This window comes from Portunus trituberculatus, chromosome 38 (genome assembly GCF_017591435.1).
Source record: "Portunus trituberculatus isolate SZX2019 chromosome 38, ASM1759143v1, whole genome shotgun sequence".
NCBI classification, from domain to species: Eukaryota; Metazoa; Arthropoda; class Malacostraca; order Decapoda; family Portunidae; genus Portunus; species Portunus trituberculatus.
This window is the reverse complement of record NC_059292.1, coordinates 7,265,402-7,283,090: the sequence shown is the minus strand read 5'-3', so window position 1 is coordinate 7,283,090 and position 17,689 is coordinate 7,265,402. Positions and strand designations below refer to the sequence as shown.

General features: G+C 38.2%; 1 protein-coding gene across 4 annotated transcripts in view; it reads left to right on the top strand.

Moving 5' to 3' along the window:
- The first annotated feature begins 9,173 nt into the window (after nt 1-9,173).
- Nucleotides 9,174-17,689, top strand: part of LOC123515025 — an 8,862-nt gene continuing 346 nt past the window's right edge. Inside the window, exons 1-9 of one of the 4 annotated variants that reach the window (XM_045273395.1) lie at nt 9,174-9,249; nt 10,745-11,106; nt 11,530-11,759; nt 11,896-12,552; nt 13,805-13,936; nt 14,384-14,449; nt 14,933-14,956; nt 17,261-17,494; nt 17,635-17,689. The exon at nt 17,635-17,689 is cut by the window's right edge and continues 346 nt beyond it. In XM_045273395.1, the coding sequence (XP_045129330.1) occupies nt 9,194-9,249; nt 10,745-11,106; nt 11,530-11,759; nt 11,896-12,552; nt 13,805-13,936; nt 14,384-14,449; nt 14,933-14,956; nt 17,261-17,494; nt 17,635-17,689 (1,816 nt within the window). In that variant the 5' untranslated portion in view covers nt 9,174-9,193. Of the gene's footprint in view, nt 9,250-9,785; nt 10,087-10,744; nt 11,107-11,529; nt 11,760-11,895; nt 12,553-13,804; nt 13,937-14,383; nt 14,450-14,932; nt 14,957-17,260; nt 17,495-17,634 lie in introns of those variants that run through there. The other 3 variants (XM_045273396.1, XM_045273399.1, XM_045273397.1) reach the window with 3 other exon arrangements.

Sequence of the window (17,689 nt, the reverse complement as noted above, 5' to 3'; positions counted from 1 at the left end):
AGATTTGAAAATAATATTTATAGCAAAAAAGTGTATTTTCTAATGGCTCACAGATTCTATTACTGAAGACCGTTTTCCCTCATTCGATGTATCTATCGGGAAATCTATTTATTTAGCATAGTCGTGTCGCGCTCCACTGGTAATCATTGAATAAAGCACACCACACTTATTTATGAATAGTAGTTATGGATGATGTTGAGTTTATATGAACGTTTCCATCCGAGAGCTACAAAGCACATCGAATTTCAATTTCACTACCACTTTCAAGAGATCTATATAATTATCTTCAGCTCTTCTCTTCTCATTTGCAGAGGTGAGAATGAGGCAAAAACAGATCCATTGACCGTAGCGTGGTGATTTAAATGAACCTGCGACAGACGATAGACTGCCGTTATTCAGCGTTCTACCCTCACCCAACGCCCTCACTGCTCACTCTCAAAACTTCACAAGGGTGATAACAAATTAAGAAGTACAGGTAAATGAATAAATTAATAATGTTTCATTCCGCTTGCTGTTTTACTTTTTTATTAATTTACTAATTTATCCATTCATAATAATAATAATAATAATAATAATAATAATAATAATAATAATAATAATAATAAGAAGAAGAAGAAGAAGAAGAAGAAGAAGAAGAAGAAGAAGAAGAACAACAACAACAACAACAACAACAACAACAACAATAATAATTATTATTATTACTATTATTATTATAGTAATAGTAATAACAACAACAATCACAACAACAATAAAAATAATAATAATAATAATAATAATAATAATAATAATAATGATAATGATGATAATAATAATAATAATAATAATAATAATATTATTATTATTATTATTATTATTATTATTATTATTACTAATACTGCTACCACTACTGCTTCTACTGCTACTACTTATACTACTACTACTACTACTACTACTACTACTACTACTAAATAGGCTACAGTGTAGTGGTGGGCAGGAACCGTAAACTCAAGTATTCAAGAAACCGGTTCCTTGGGCGGGCAGAACCGTCGGAACCGGTTCCGCGTTGAATCGGTAGAGCGCGGCTGGTCAATACCGAATACCAGAGTCTCGAAACCACCAGTGCGCTGCTTGATGATTACCAGGACCACTGGCGGTTCCGAGACTCTGGTATTAATCAGCCTGCGGAACCGGTTCCGGAATCGTTTTCTCGTGGGAATCAGTATAGCACGACTGGTGAATACCAGAGTCTGAATCCCCAGCGCATTGCTAGATGGTTACCAGGGAAAGGTGTAGTGTCCCAGGATTCATCTAGATTACTGGCTGGGATGATTTTAGAATACAAAGTTGACTCCCGGTCCTAAGAGACTTATAATCTGTGATGGATACTGAATGACAGTCAATGTAAATGGATGCACAACTGTACAACAGCTAATGATATACTCTTATCTCACATAGGATTCCTTTAATAATATACATGCTTGAGGTGTCCTATTTCGTTTCGATGCCCTTGTCTTAGTACATTTGAATGTGCTAAATATTTTTTTCAATACCGCAAATTTAGATAGCCTATAATTTCGATATATATACCTTTAACACAAAGTTCGAGAAAAATCCTTGGTGCCTGGAAAAAAAAAAAAAACGTTATGATTCGATAGAAAGTTAGTGTATATACCATGTAACACATGTTTTGTTTATATGTATTTTTTTATGTTTATATATGTATTTTGTGCTACTGAACTTAAAAATCACATTAGTTTTGCTGTAACATCCATAGTTTTTAACTTATTCTAAATTCAATATTTTCTTGTTATGTATGCAATTTCTCTTTCCCTCTTTTAAGGATAATTAAAGAACATTTATTATTTTTTTCATATATTGAAAATTATATAGGCAGTACAATATTAGAACAAAAGACATTATACAGCTCTGCATTGTAAATACTTTGATAACTCCTCTTTTATGATCAGAAGTGCTTGGACGATCGAGATTTTCTAGAGTGCATATTTTCATCTTCTCTCATTAGAGACCATATATAATCTCCCATCATAGCAGTATTCCATCGTCCTTGATATCTTCTTTCCATAGTTGCTATGTCCTGGTGAAATCTTTCACCCTGCTCTTCACTGACATCACCCAAATTTTCTGGGAAGAAATCAAGGTGAGAATGCAAAAAATGAATTTTCAAGGACATACGACAACCAAGCTTCCTGAAGTTCTCAATAAGTTTTGCTACCAGTTGTTTGTAATTAGGATCTTTGTTATTTCCTAGGAATCCATGGACTACATCACGAAATGCACACCAGGCTTCTTTTTCAATTTTTGTCATCGCTCTTTCCAGTTTCTCCGACTTCAACATTGTGTTTACCTGGGGTCCAACGAATATACCACCCTTTATCTTAGCCTCAGATAGTTTTGGAAACATAAGGCGAATTTCCTGAAAAGCTTCTCCTCCAAAATCCAAGGCTTTCACAAACTGTTTAATCAATCCTAGTTTAATGTGAAGTGGGGGCAATAAAACTTTGTTGGAATCTACTAGGGGCTCTCTGTGAACATTTAACATTCCCGGCTGCAGTTCCATTCGTGGGGGCCAATGAACTTTCTTATAATGATCATCATCAGCTCTGCTGTCCCATAAGCAAAGGAAACATGAATACTTTGTGTATCCCCCTTGCAAACCAAGCAAAAATTTTTCCCAAGAAATAAGGCCGGTTACTTTTCTAACAGACCTCGTATTTTTGTAACGGTCGATGATACAGAAAAAATAATTACATTTTTGGAATGGCCGGAAAAAATATATTAATAACCAGTATAAAGATTAATATAAACAAAACTTTTGTAAAAAATTGTTACATGGTGATATATATAATCAGCAAATAATGGATTATGTGTGTGTAGACAAATTATTATCATTATTTTTTATTTTTTATTTAACCATGACAATAACGGTCACGGATCTCACTCTCATTTCGGCAGGCTTAGCTCTTATGACGTGTCTTTTTTTTTTTTTTTTTTTGGGGGGGCGGATGGGTCATCATCCTAGCATGGGTATTAGGTCATTTTTCTTTGATTTATTCATTCTTTTAAGATTAAAATTTTCTTGATTTCTACAAACAATTATTTTTTGTTTATTTATTTATTTATTTTTTTTTATGTTTATTTTCAAATATTAACATATACACACTCAGGTTCTCATACACGCTTCACTCACACAAGGATCTTACTCCTATCTCAAAACTATTGACATTTGTCAGGGCATGGGGGAGGGAGGGATAACTCACAAGCCCTCAGGGTGGCTATGTAGCATCACTACGTATTGGTCATATACATGAAGAGGGAAAACATTCACATCACATTACGCAAGACTGAACTCATGCACACTTTTATAGTTTTATTTACATACATAATATTATTGAAATATTTACTGTGCAAAATGAATATATACACATAAATCACAACTCTGATTAAATTGGTCTCAGTCAAGGAATTCATCAATAATCTATCGATAGAAATAGAGAATGAGAGAAATTAAAATAGTCTGCCTTTTAAGCACCTCGTTTCTTGTCCTGCGGGAGCTGCCAACACTCGATGTACAACTAGATACAATTTGATATATTATACTGCTTTAACAAATCTAAGCTGGACACGATAACGAAGAGAAAGATGTCACAATAACCAGTAAATCATTATGGGAGGCGGGGGCACAGTGGATAAGGTGGTAAGCGTGGGATCGGGCAGACGTCCACGCGTAGGTTCGAATCCCACCACGTATAGCCTTGAACACTTTGCCATTTGTCGAGTGGTTTAATTAATGTTACCTACATGTCACCATGATACCCAGGTTCTAGGTGGTTACACCCAAGATGTACTAGACTAAGAGGTGAACGCACTTCAGTCTTGAAATCATTGACGTAGCGCGGGAGGCTTTTAAAACCCAGAATCGTGACGTCAGCATGTCAACCAACTAGGACAGATTTTAATTGTGGAATATAGGTGTTCCGCATATTTCTTTTATTTGAGTGGTTATCTTTTAGCATCTTGGTTACTAAGTTTAGTAGATATAATGCCACTAACTGTATTTTACGTGTCTTAGTGATTTGCAAGAAAATATGGGGATATGCCACCACCTCTACCATATGTTTTAATTTAAACTACCACCACATACTTACAATATTTGCACCTCCAACTTAGTATTAGCTTCACCAGCATCTACTGTGATCGTTTCACAAGCATAGCACATACCACTTACTTTACTAGAACCACTACCATACCACATTCTTCACTAGAACCAAGATGTATTAGACTAGAACCACCACCACTTACTTTACTAGAACCTAGTATTACCACCACCACCACTTATTTACTACAAACACCACCACCACTTACAAAATACACAGTTTCTTACCTTTAAATGCTGGTGGATGGCCGATTCCCTGGCATCTGTGTCCTCGTGATGGCAGATTCTGATCAGGAATTGCATCCTGTTTTAAATTTCTCACAGTTCGTGGAACCAGCAAATTTAAAAGCTCGTACTTCAGATTTCGTTCAATCTGGGCTGCACTAAAATGTCGTTCACAAACCACAGCATACTTAATATTAATATGGTCTGAACGGAAACACTTATGGATCCACTGTCTAGCAAGGTTATCATTAGATGGGAATTTATGGTATCTTAGGTTGCTGTCCTTACCAGGTGTACATCCAAATACAGCGCACACTCTTGCTTTACCCATTTAACTATTAATAACGTAATACAAAGCCCATGAAAAGTACACAATTGCTGATAAAATCTGCCACACGTGAACACACCACCACAACACTAGACGTAAACAATACACATGGTGACGTCAGCGGTTCCAATAATGCCGAAGTGCGTTCTCCTCTTAGTCTAATACATCTTGGTTACACCCAAGGAATATACAGAGAGGAAGTTGTGGTGTAGGTTAAAAGTCTGGAGGACAGTGACGGTGTTGTCATCTGTTAGAAGCGAGTACTTTCATAGAAAACTTTTTTAGTAGCTTAAGATTTCTCCCATGCCATCTCCTCACCCCTTATATTTCCCTGCATTCTCTCGGGGTTATGAACTTATAAGGCAAATAAAACATGTTTATATATATATATATATATATATATATATATATATATATATATATATATATATATATATATATATATATATATATATATATATATATATATATATATATATATATATATATATATATATATATATATATATATATATATATTATATACTCGTATATATATCTGCATTTTCTGCCCACCTCCGCCTGGGCCACACCATACTCCTCACTTGCACGGCCTACGTCTGTCTCGTGACCCCTTCTGCCCTTGGTGTAGGACTACCCTGATACCATGGAACATTTCCTGCTTCAGTGTCCACTCTTCCACTCTCAACATACTGCATTACACTCCCAGCTCTCTGCCCAGGCTGGCCATCATAACACTGGACATGCCCACCCACCCTCCTGGCGGCCTCAGTGTCCACCCATCCTGGCAACCTGCTGTCCTTCGCCTTACTTGTGCCTTCTTGAGGAAGACCGGCCAGCTACCACGCCTGTAATACCCACACAGGGCTACCCCAGGGCTCATAAGGATCCATAGATCTTTATGAGCCCTGGGGTAGTCCTGTGTGGTTATCACAGGCGTGGTAGCTAGCCGGCCTTGCTCAAGAAGGCATAAGTAAGGCGAAGGACAGCAGGCTGCCAGGAGGGGTGGACGCCTGAGGCCACCAGGAGGGTGGGCAGGTTGAGTGTTGTGATGGCCAGGGCGGAGAGCCGAGAGCGTAGTGCAGTATGTTGAGTGGGCAGGCATTGAAGCAGGAAATGTTCCATGGCCTCAGGGGTAGTCCTACACCAAGGGCAGAAGGGGTCACAAGACAGACGTAGGCGGTGCAACTGAGCATTGAGCGTGGTGTGGCCCAGGAGGAGGCGGGCGATGGCTGATGTGCCTTGCGCTCCTTCCCATGATTGACTGACTGTTTGAATCTTGTAACGGCGCTCATTCTCCCCCGCTAATGGACACCCCATCCCTCACCCCGTTACTACCTGTGACCCGCGCTCCATCTTTTGGAAGTTAAGCTCCATAATCAATTCCTCCAGCCCGCTCATTGAATCCGTATATCCTTATACTCTAGAATCTTTGGTTACACCCAAGATGAGCTTCAGGGGTGATATGGGACCTAATATGGGTACCACTATAAATAAAATTGCCTGCACCACTAATGGGAGGAAGCTGAACAGCGCTTTCCATACACTCTTCAAGTGTGCCTACAGGCGCTATAGGCCTTACCGAAAAAAAAAATGTGATATTTTTTACAAGTATAGTATCTCATTGATGATAGATTTAGTAATAGATAGTTTTCATAGACATTCATACAATTATACACACGCAGTGACTTCACAGACATACCTCCTGTTACTGGTTAAAACAGCAGTAGTGGTTTTGCAGTGGCGGTGATGGTAACAGTGGAGGTGGCGGTGGGCTATACTAACCCATACACATCCACACACAGCCATGAAAACTAAAAAAAAACATTCATATATACCTAAAACACTCATAAACACACTCAAAACACCCCAACACATATACAGGACATGTCTACACACACACACACACACACACACACACATACATCCTGTACCTATTTACTGCTAGGTGAACAGGGGCCACACATTAAGAGGCTTGCCCATTTGCCTCGCCGCTTTCCGGGACTCGAACCCGGCCCTCTCGATTGTGAGTCAAGCGTGCTAACCACTACACTACGCAGTGTGTGTGGAGCGTGTTGTGGTCTCAGCCCTACCTGAAGATCGGTCCATGAGCTCTGAGCTCACTCCATAAAGGGAAAGGCTGGCTGGGTGACCAGCAGACAACCGTGGTGGTGAATTACACACACACACACACACACAGACACAACACACGCCCGGTAGCTCAGTGGTTAGAGCGCTGGCTTCACAAGCCAGAGGACCGGAGTTCGATTCCCCGGCCGGGTGGAGATATTTGGGTGTGTCTCCTTTCACGTGTAGTCCCTGTTCACCTAGCAGTGAGTAGGTACGGGATGTAAATCGAGGAGTTGTGACCTTGTTGTCCCGGTGTGTGGTGTGTGCCTGGTCTCAGGCCTATCCGAAGATCGGAAATAATGAGCTCTGAGCTCATTCCGTAGGGTAACGTCTGTCTGTCTCGTCAGAGACTGCAGCAGATCAAACAGTGAAACACACACACGTGTCAGAATGCAGCTACTAGTCTATCATTTCATATTCCATAGTCAAAAGTTCCCTATATGGCTTAATTTTGGTTTGGTGAGATGATAAAGACAACATATGGAGGTCCGCCATCCGCTGTTGCCTCCGGGCCGCCTCCCCCCGCAGTCCCCCAGCGATCACCCTCTCACCGGCAGCCTGCAGGGTCAAATACTTTTTTTTTCAAATATTTCCTAACGGTAATATTATGCTTTCATGGTATGTTTTTATGGTTTCTATAAATGTTTCGTTGTGTTTGAAGTGTTTTTCGCTCAAACAATGGAGAAGGATGAAGAAGAAATGAGAAATAGAAGCGGAATAGGAGAAGGAGCCAAGGTGTAAGTGTCCCTTTTGTTCTTAACGTTCTTTATAATGCATACTGTTGGTGTTGGGGTATATTTGGGGTGTTTCAAGTGTGTTCAGTAGTGTTGCAGGGTGTTATGAGTATGTTTTTGGTGCATTTTGTGTGTTTTCAGTGTGTTTTAGGCCTTTTAGGTATATATTACGTACCTTGAATATGTGGATTGAGATGTGTTTCAGTATTTACATGTTTTGAGTGTGTTTTGGGAGCATTTTGAGGGGTTGTGTGGTGTTTTGAGTGTGTTTTTGGGTTAATTTTGAGGGTTTTAAGCTGTGAGGGTGTGTATTAGGAGTCTTTTGGATGTGTGTGGGTACATATTGGATGTTTCTAGTGAGTTTTAGGTGTCTTTGGGGACATTTTTTGAGTGTGGTATGTGGTGATATTGAGTGTTGTAAGTGGTTTGGGTGTGTGGGGGTGATTTTGGTTTATATTGGGTATTTCTAGTGAGTTCTAGATGTGTCTTGGTGCATTTTAAGGCGTTGCATAGTGTTTTAAGTGTGTTTTATGTTGGTTCTGAGTGTTTGGGGGCGTGTGGGGGTGATTTTGGCGTATATAGTGGTGTTCCTAGAGAGTGTTGTGTGTGTTTTGGTGCCTTTTGAGGTGTTGTTTTGTTTTATAAGTGTGTTTTGGGCTAGTTTTGAGTGTTGTAAGTGGTTTGTGTTTGCATATGGATAGTTCGAGGCGATATTGACGTATACTGGGTATTTCTAGTGAGGTTTAGATGTATTTGGCGACATTTTGAGGTGCTGCGTGGTGTTTTGAATGTGTTTCATTTTAGTTTTGAGTGTTTTAAGTTTTTTTTTTTTTTTTGGGGGCGGGTGTGCACCAATATATATATATATATATATATATATATATATATATATATATATATATATATATATATATATATATATATATATATATATATATATATATATATATATATATATATATATATATATATATATATATATATATATATATATATATATATATATACACACACACACACACACACACACACACACACACACACACACACACACATATATATATATATATATATATATATATATATATATATATATATATATATATATATATATATATATATATATACACACACACACACACACACACACACACACACACACACACACACACCATGTTATGACGTCATAGGACAAAGAGCACAAAGAAATGATGGTGATATGGCAACACTAAATCGGTGCCTGTTATTGGCCAATGACCAGTATGGACGAACTTTTCATATATTATTCGTGCAATATCTTTGAATAATGGATACAAGCCTGCCTGCAGTACACATGATTGTATTATACTCTACTTCGTTCATCTGTAGATACTGGCATTTGCAAGGATTCCTAAATTATAGTAATGATAACATTCTTATAAATAAGCACTATATAGCACACTTTTTGTTATTTGTAACTCATGCGTACCTACCATTTGTATTCATGTGGAACCGTTAAAGCGGAACCAGTTCCAAGAATTGGAACCGGTTCCCAACGGTTCCTGGTGGAACCGGTGGAATCGGTTCCTGTCCAGCTCTACTACAGTGTGGTGACAGATATGAGTCTACGTGCAGATTATTGCGATGCATCTAGCGCAATATGTGATGGGACTACCTACATGTGACAGACTTTTACCTAGGTAGCTGGTTACGTGATGGGTCTACTCTAATGGGACGTGTGACAGCTCTCATATATGTGGTTATTTGATAGATTTAGCGGGCAGACCTATACCTAGCTTTTATGTCATATATATGTGCGGTGATGCCGGTGGGTTATGTTATTTGATGCAGGGCAAAAAGAATTTTCTATTTACCTTGATTTGATGGATCTGTGGGCTCGGAAGTGATCAGTTCTTATGTTATGGGACTGGTAAGCAATGTGATGAATATAGCTCATATTATATATGTAGATACTCATAAACTACGAAACATGATTAGTGTAAATAAACGAACAAAAAAATCAATATTTTTTAATTAAATTCTCTCTCTCTCTCTCTCTCTCTCTCTCTCTCTCTCTTACGACAAATTACTTCCTGGATATTCCAATTTATGCTATGAAAAAAAAAAACTATCACCCAAGAGAGAGAGAGAGAGAGAGAGAGAGAGAATAGGGGGGGCTGGTAATGGAATAAGAGTATATTATTTGTGTACTCTACTCTTTACGGGATAACAATAATCTTACATAAGTCTCAAGTAATACCTCGTGAAATAACGTCCCGTGATAGTTCTATATGCATACGTCTTTGTGTAGTGGACATAAGCTACTGTAGGAGTATTAATGCGAATAATGTGGAGAAGGAGTCAAAGCAACCGACCTATCTCATCTCCTTATTTGGTCACAATTGGAGGTGGAGGTGGGACTCTTTGGAAGGGAGCTGAGCGTGAGAAGTCTCGGTCGGTGAGAGGCGCGTTGTGTACAAGTGACTGAGGGTGAGTATGTGGTGTGTCATCACTCCACCAGCCATCACACGGGGAAGGTAATAGGTGTGGTATGCATCTGGCATGTAGGTGAAAAGCTGTCAAGTATACGGTGTAATGAGGCGCGGCTTTAAGGGATGAATAACAGGATGAAGTGAGGGTGGGCTGGAGAGTGTTGTCAGTCTTGTCTTGACACCTCACCAGTCAGCACACAGGAAGGAACAGGACAGGTGTAGGGTGGCGCGTACTTGAACGTGGGGAATTGTCATGTAGTACAGTGAGGAAAGGGATTATAAGATTGTGTGTGTGGATCCTTTAGGCTATGTGGATTTGTTCTGTAGTTGAACGTGTTATCTGTAGAATAAAAAAAAGTTTCCATGTACATGTACATCTTAGTGTGCAAACGTCACCAATCAAGTCTTGAGTTACTTTATTCAGAATTACATTGATAATGATGTGATGACCAGCTGCCTTTCATGAGACACACCCATGCCTGACAGTCAGCTTTGGGGAAGGGAACATTTGTTACAGTTTTGATTAGCAACTTCTTAACCCTTATATTCTACACATTCAGAGGAATATGACACTTAACACAATTTATATACTTCAATAATACTATATACAAACTTTATTTGAATTATGATACATACCACTAACTTTCAATGTGAAAATATTAATTATAGCTGTGCTGTAGTAATGTTTTTTTTTTTCTTTCAGGAAGATGCCATTTCATAAAGGTGTGGAAACCCTCAGTACTCTGTGTGTTCAAAGAATAGGACAGTTATTCATTGAAATTACTAAATGTTTGAATCGTTGTAGTACCAGTAAGAAAAAAGGAATACTTGCTGGCCAAAAACTTGCAAATAAAAAGAACTTGGATAAAAATAATGAGAAAAAAAGTGATGAAAAAGATGTCCAGAGCCAGAATGTAACCAAAGAAGGGGAGGAAAAGGAGGAGACTCTCAAGCCAGAGTTATCAGAGACCAACGGACATGCAGTACCTCAGGCAGAACAAGTACTAGAGGCACTGCTCACTCCACCATCACAAAATGAAGAGGAAAAGAGAAAAAAGCATGAAGGTGAGGTATGAATGTGTGTGTGTAGAGTTTATAAAATATAATCATAATAACTAGTAATATAGATTTTAATGTTTTTGTAAATATTTGATGTATTGACCAATTTCATAATATCAAGTGTAAGTGAAGTGATTATTCAAATAGATGCTACTTGTATGGTTCCATTCTCCATTCATAAAGTATCCTATATATTTGCATGGCCCATTTCTCTCTCTCTCTCTCTCTCTCTCTCTCTCTCTCTCTCTCTCTCTCTCTCTCTCTCTCTCTCTCTCTCTCTCTCAGCATAACACGATGTCTTTACAGAAAATTTCCCCAGAATGTAAATTCTTCATGGTATTAGTTGTATGCATTACATTTTTCTTTTTGTTAAAAGTATTTTAATTTGTTTTTGTATATTAATCAATATGTGATCTAATTATTTTGCAGAGTTGGAGTTGTTGTGCCAAGACATTGGTCAAGCATTGACCTCTCACTCCCACGTCACTCTGCATAGATCACTCTTCACATCCATCAGCTTGTGCCTTGACCCTGTTTATATGAAGGAGAAATGGTGCCGCCATACCATTCAGAGTGTTCTTGTACTTTTCCTGAATGCAAGTTTAAGGGAATTAGATTTTGGAGAAAGAAAAATGTTTTCAGAATATGAGATGTGCCAGGTAACTCTTCATTGCTGTCTTAGGAAAACTTACCTATATTATTGAAGAATTCTTGGTATGAAAAAGATTTAAGAATTTTTCTGTAATGCAGTCATTGAATGAAGAGTTCTCTCTCATTATGGATTATTGTTTTCAGGTTTTGGTTGATCAACTCCATCATGCAGTGAAGTTAGAAAAACTCATAATTGGTCGGCCATGTTATTGGAGGTCACAAATTTTTGAAAATCTTAATGTAAAGTTAATGCAATTGCCTCATCTTGTGGTCCTAAAAATCCAGTTTATTTGTACTCCAGAAATGATTAATGGGCTTTCCCAAAACTGCCCCAATTTACGTGAGTTGTCTGTGAGAGGTTCTGAAAAACTATCAGATGAGGACTGTGATGAAATAGCCAAGTGTGAAGGACTCGATTGCCTGGATATATCAGGTACTAGAATTACTGGTAAAGGTTGCTGGAAGATTTTGGATTCTGTGAAAAATCTTTCATGGCTACATCATTGTGCTTTTAATTGTAATTCTGACTCTCTATTGTTTGAGTCTCGGACAGAGTTGTTCAACTATGTAAAAGAGCAGTTGAGTACAGCAGATGGGGAACAGTTGTTGCAAGTGTCTCAACCTGAAATGACACTGCGGGATGTCAACTTTAATTTGAAGAATTTTTGGCTCTTCAATCCCATCACCTATGACTTGATAACAACTTGCCTCTGCCCAGACCTGGAACATCTACGACTTGATTTCATTTTCCAGGACTTACTTGAGGAACCTGAAGTTTCAATTCTTTCATCTCTTACAAAGGTAAACTTTGTTTCTCTTTTCATTCATTGACTATTTTCTTTATTTTGAGTATTTGATTTTATTGTAAGTTAGTGTCCTTAATATCTCAAATATACCGTGTAGTGGTAGTTAGCACATTCGGCTCACAACCAAGAAAACCCACGTTCAAGCCCAGACGAGGTGAGGCAAATGGGCAAGCCTCTTAATGTGTAGCTCCTGTTCACCTAGCAACAAATAGGTATGGGATGTAATTTGAGGGGTTGTGGCCTTGTTTTCCTGGTGTGTGAGAGGAGAGAAAACTCACACTTGGTGCATCTTGTGGGTGGCAGATGGAGCAATACCCTGTAGAAATACAGGGTAGTCTTGAATAACCAATAAGAGACTGTGGTGACCCTACCACGTATTTAACCAAGAACAACATTGGATGTGGCACAAAGAGTGTGGCACTCCATTGTTGCTAATGTCACCTGACATGGAAATGCGGTTGGTTAGAATCACAAATATGAAAGAATGCTTGTAGGTGTGTGTGTGTGTGTGTGTGTATTTACCTAATTGTATTTACCTAATTGTAACATACGGGAAAAGAGCTATGCTCGTGTTGTCCCGTCTCCATATCTATTAATGTCCAGCTTTTTCTTAAAATCATGAATATTCCTTGCGTTGACCACTTCCACGTCTAAACTATTCCATGCTTCCACCCTTCTATGAGGGAAGCTATATTTTTTCACATCTCTCCTATAAGTGGCCATTTTTAGTTTTTTCCCATGCCCTCTCGACATTCTTTCATTCCACATACACAGATCTTCCCTATCCATTTTTTTTAGTTTTTTCTTGTTATATATCAGTTATTCATTCATTCAGCCAAGCAGGCTTTCAGCTGTGTCCCCGCAGGAGTATCCTCCAATGGTGTGGCTATGCCAGAAGAGCCTGCACCTCTCCCTTTTCAAATATTTTTTCCTGGCTTCTACTTGCATCTCTTTCAAATATGTATTCCTTTACCCTATCCATCCATTTTCCTTTCCTATCTACATCTTCAGCTTCATTTGAACATTTGAACATTGAACAATTATTAATAACTAACAGTTACAATATAGAGGTATATACATATATACATAGTGTGACTGTAGTTAGCCTTCTTAAAGCAGAGCTTTTCAGGCTCAGGCTTGTATATACCACCTACTTTCTTTACTCTTTATTCTTTGTTTTACAAATTTTATTACGAGTATTAGAATTGTGGGAATGAATTCTGAACACATTTCTCTTATTTTTACAGCTGAAGAAATTGGAAGTCAATTTTTATGACCAGTGCTTCTATAATCTAGGCAAGGCAATGTTGGAAGCTTGTGGTGAATATCTCACCTGTCTATCACTTCACCTGGCAGATGACTGGTTTGTGGTTGCTCCGGTAAATATCCTTCATCATGATTTAAGAAAAGTTATGTATTTGAAATTACAATCATAGTCTGAACCCACTGAAAGGAATGGTCATTACTCATTGTTGTTGCATTGATTTGCATGAGAAAGATGTCTTCATTTTTTATATGTTTGTTAGTCACTAGAGATTTTGAAGGTTTTGTAAATTTGTTTTGAGAAAAGTAAATGTTGCCTACATAAGCCAAGAGATGTAATGCAAATTTTAAGAACCTTATAAATAGCTTGGCTATATGTTCTGTCTGGGTATTAAATGTCCTCACCTCACTTCATCACAGTGAGAGTCAAAGATGAAAAAGGAATGATTTGAGTTGTTTTATGTTTCAAATTTAATAGAACTTGATAGTTTTTTCTTTTATTCTTTCATTTTACAGTTAGTTTTCTTCATATCCATATCCTATATTGTATTTTGTCTTTGCAGATACACAATGTTGTGGCAAGCTGTTGTCCTAACTTAGTCACCCTTCTGTTCTCAGGAGACTACAAGGTTAGTATTAATCTCATCAACTGTTGGTAGAGTTTTGGTGTACATATATTCATGTGTGCATACAAGTAGACCTCAGTGTCTGCAAACATATCTTCATACCAGTGTTCATGTAAGTGCTGGTTTACATCAGCTATAATATTTACATTATTCAGGGTTTGTTCTTAAAAGATTATCACAGATTCATACATATCTAAAGTACAGATATCAATGTGATAAGAGGTAAATGATAAGTATTCATATATTTACTTGTATGCTAGGAGAAGTAATGAGCTCCTGATTAAGAATGATGAAGAGGCAGTGAGAGAAATGAAAGTTGAGAAAGCTGCAGGTGTTGTATGGTGAATATTAGGAAAGTGTCATTTAGATGTTTTTTTAATAAGTTGTATGTGGCTAACAAAACAAAAAAAAATATTAATTCATTTTAATCATGTTTATATGTAGTGAAATATTATTTCATACATGATGTTACTGTGGTACTGCTAGGTGGAGGGAGAACGCCCTGACATGGTAAGAAGTTTCTTATGAAACAAAAGGTCTGTTAAGGTGTTGGCGTTCCCACTGTGTGACACACTCATCTTGTTAAGTATTAACATTGATTTGATGAAATGTTTAATATACAGCTTTGATGTCATTAATACTATAATAATGCTAATAAGTTTAGCATTTTTTGTTTAACAGAATAGCTAAAATGGAATCACTAGAAATTCTTTGTATTTTTATTTTTTGTGATATTTGAACTTTTTGCTACAACAGTTTCATGCCTTACCTGTTGAAGATAGGTTGAAATAACAAACTCACATGGGTTAGATAAGTTGAGGTAGGTTGAAATAACAAACTCACATGGGTTAGATAACATATTTGAAAACAAATTACATGTTTTGAATGATGTATTGATGATGAGACTGCAGAGAGAGGTAATGCAAAGAGGATTATTTTCCTAGGCAAGATGCAAATTTAACATTTTGATGTAGTTCACAAGTATTATTGCACACAAACTTTAAATTATGATTAAAATATATATGGGATTATTTGCTAACTAACTGTGATAACTAAAGTAGTACTTCGTGCTTGTTATAAATGTTTTGAGAAGTTTGTCCATTGGATTAATAACTGTTGCCTCATGTAATCCGTTAATCCTATGAGTTAGCATGCATTATATATTTGTTTGCTATTGTGTCTGTCATTGTTTCTGTTACACACAAGAAATAGGAAGAGACCCTAAGTACAATGTCACTAGAACACTGGAGAAGTGATATAATTTTCTGTGCCAAAAGTTTGTCTCCAATGATGCAAAAAAAAAAAAAAAAAATGTAAATCCTACACATGATTCATCTTTAATTAAAGGTACATTTTGCTCGGTGCGATTATCGCTCAGCGATGATTGTTCATGGCTCAACGATGATCGTCAAACGATTGTCTAGAACACTAATTCAATGTTTTTGAATGGGACTGTTTTGCTTCAAGCGACTGACGCTACAGTCGTGAATGATCATTGTTGGCCCCAAATAGCCGCACGACTAGGGGGTGAATGTAATCGCAGTCGCAAACGATCATTTGACTTGGAAGGAGTGTGTCATCATGGCTCCCAGGTTTTCCGATGATGAGATCCTTGTGGAGGAAGTTGCAAAACATCCCTTGTTGTGGCAGCTTTCACTTCCCAAATACAAGGACCAAAGGCTAAAAGACGTCTGGGCAGAAGTTGCCGATAAAGTTGGAAAACCAGGTGACTGATTCTTTTCCCCCCGTACATTTTGAAAATAACTTCTTCATCTTCCATCTCTTCAGCTAGAAGATATTTGATTAACCACCTTCGTTTTCTACTCAGTTTGCTGAAAACCATTTTCTCGCGACACTATACATTCTTTGAGACACTTTCGCCACGTGACTGCTGTCTCGTCGAAAATCGCACAGACACTGATGCTCGAAGCAAAATGATACATCCACTACTATCGTGGAGCTGTAGCCTAGGCAGCAAGGGCAGTGAAAAGCGTGGTGGCAGGTCAGGAACTGATTTATTTGAGTACAGCGGTTATATATATACTTTACAGCTGGATCACAGGTAGCCAATCACGTGACTGATCAGAGCTGGACATGCTGGCCAATCAGGAAATGGATCGGAGGAGATTGAGTGCTGGACACGCTGGCCAATCCCGAACCAGATCACCGCAGGCCTGGCTGGGCCACGATCTGTCAATGGCGAGCGTCCCTTGCTCGCCCTGCGCTCCCGTGATCCCAGCTGTCAGTTGTGGGTGCGAGGCGCAGCCACAGAGCGATAATCATTGAATAATTATCGTACAGCGATGATCATGATAATCGCATCGAGCAAAATGTACCTTTACGACAGAGGCATTTTTTAACTGTCCGGCACTCAGATATTTTACCTGAAATCTGGCTTCTCAGTTTTCTCTGGGGAATGATGTAATGCTACATAATGTATCACTTCATATCAGATGACGAGTCAGTGCCTGGGGAGCACAGATTGATCCAACATGGCTCATTAAGTTGTTGTTATTTCAAGTAAATGACATACGAAAAACTGAGAAATCTCCCTTATAATTGTGAAGGCTGATGGTTAGTTGAAGTATGTACAGTAAAGGCCAAGTTTCTTTGGTTCAGTTTTACACAATTTATTTTTACATGTTTTTTTCATTGGAACCCAACTATTTCTACAACATGAGAAATTTCACTTTAGCAGAAAAATTGGTGTTTTTTCTTAATAAGATACAAGCTAAATTGTGGCGTTGGTTGAAGAAATACTTAGATGTATAGGTAAGTGGCACACAACTCACAACTCCACATATGTTGTCACAGGCTCGACACACTTTAGAGGAGTGTGACGAACAACTTGATTTTCAAATTCCTGGGCCAGCACATCCTCATCTCTTGCACCTGAGAGTAACTGGTGTTGTGAGTGACCAGCGACTTCGTTTCTTGCTGAGCCATGCCCCAGCCCTTCAGACCATCCACCTTGATGGGGAACTTGAGTGGCTGTATGATGCTACTCTGGCAACTGCTCTACAAATCAATCCTCTTCCAGATTTGGAAGTAAGCCCACTGTGCATTGATCTCTTTGTATCTGAATATTTAGTAGTTTCTTTGTTATATCTAGAAAAATTAACTGTAACAGTGTAAGTCATAAGATAACATTTGCTTGCAAGCTAAAAATATTTCTTGTGTCATTGCAGGAGATTTGGTTTAATGTATCAACAACTGTGACACTTGCCACTGTGCGACTCCTCC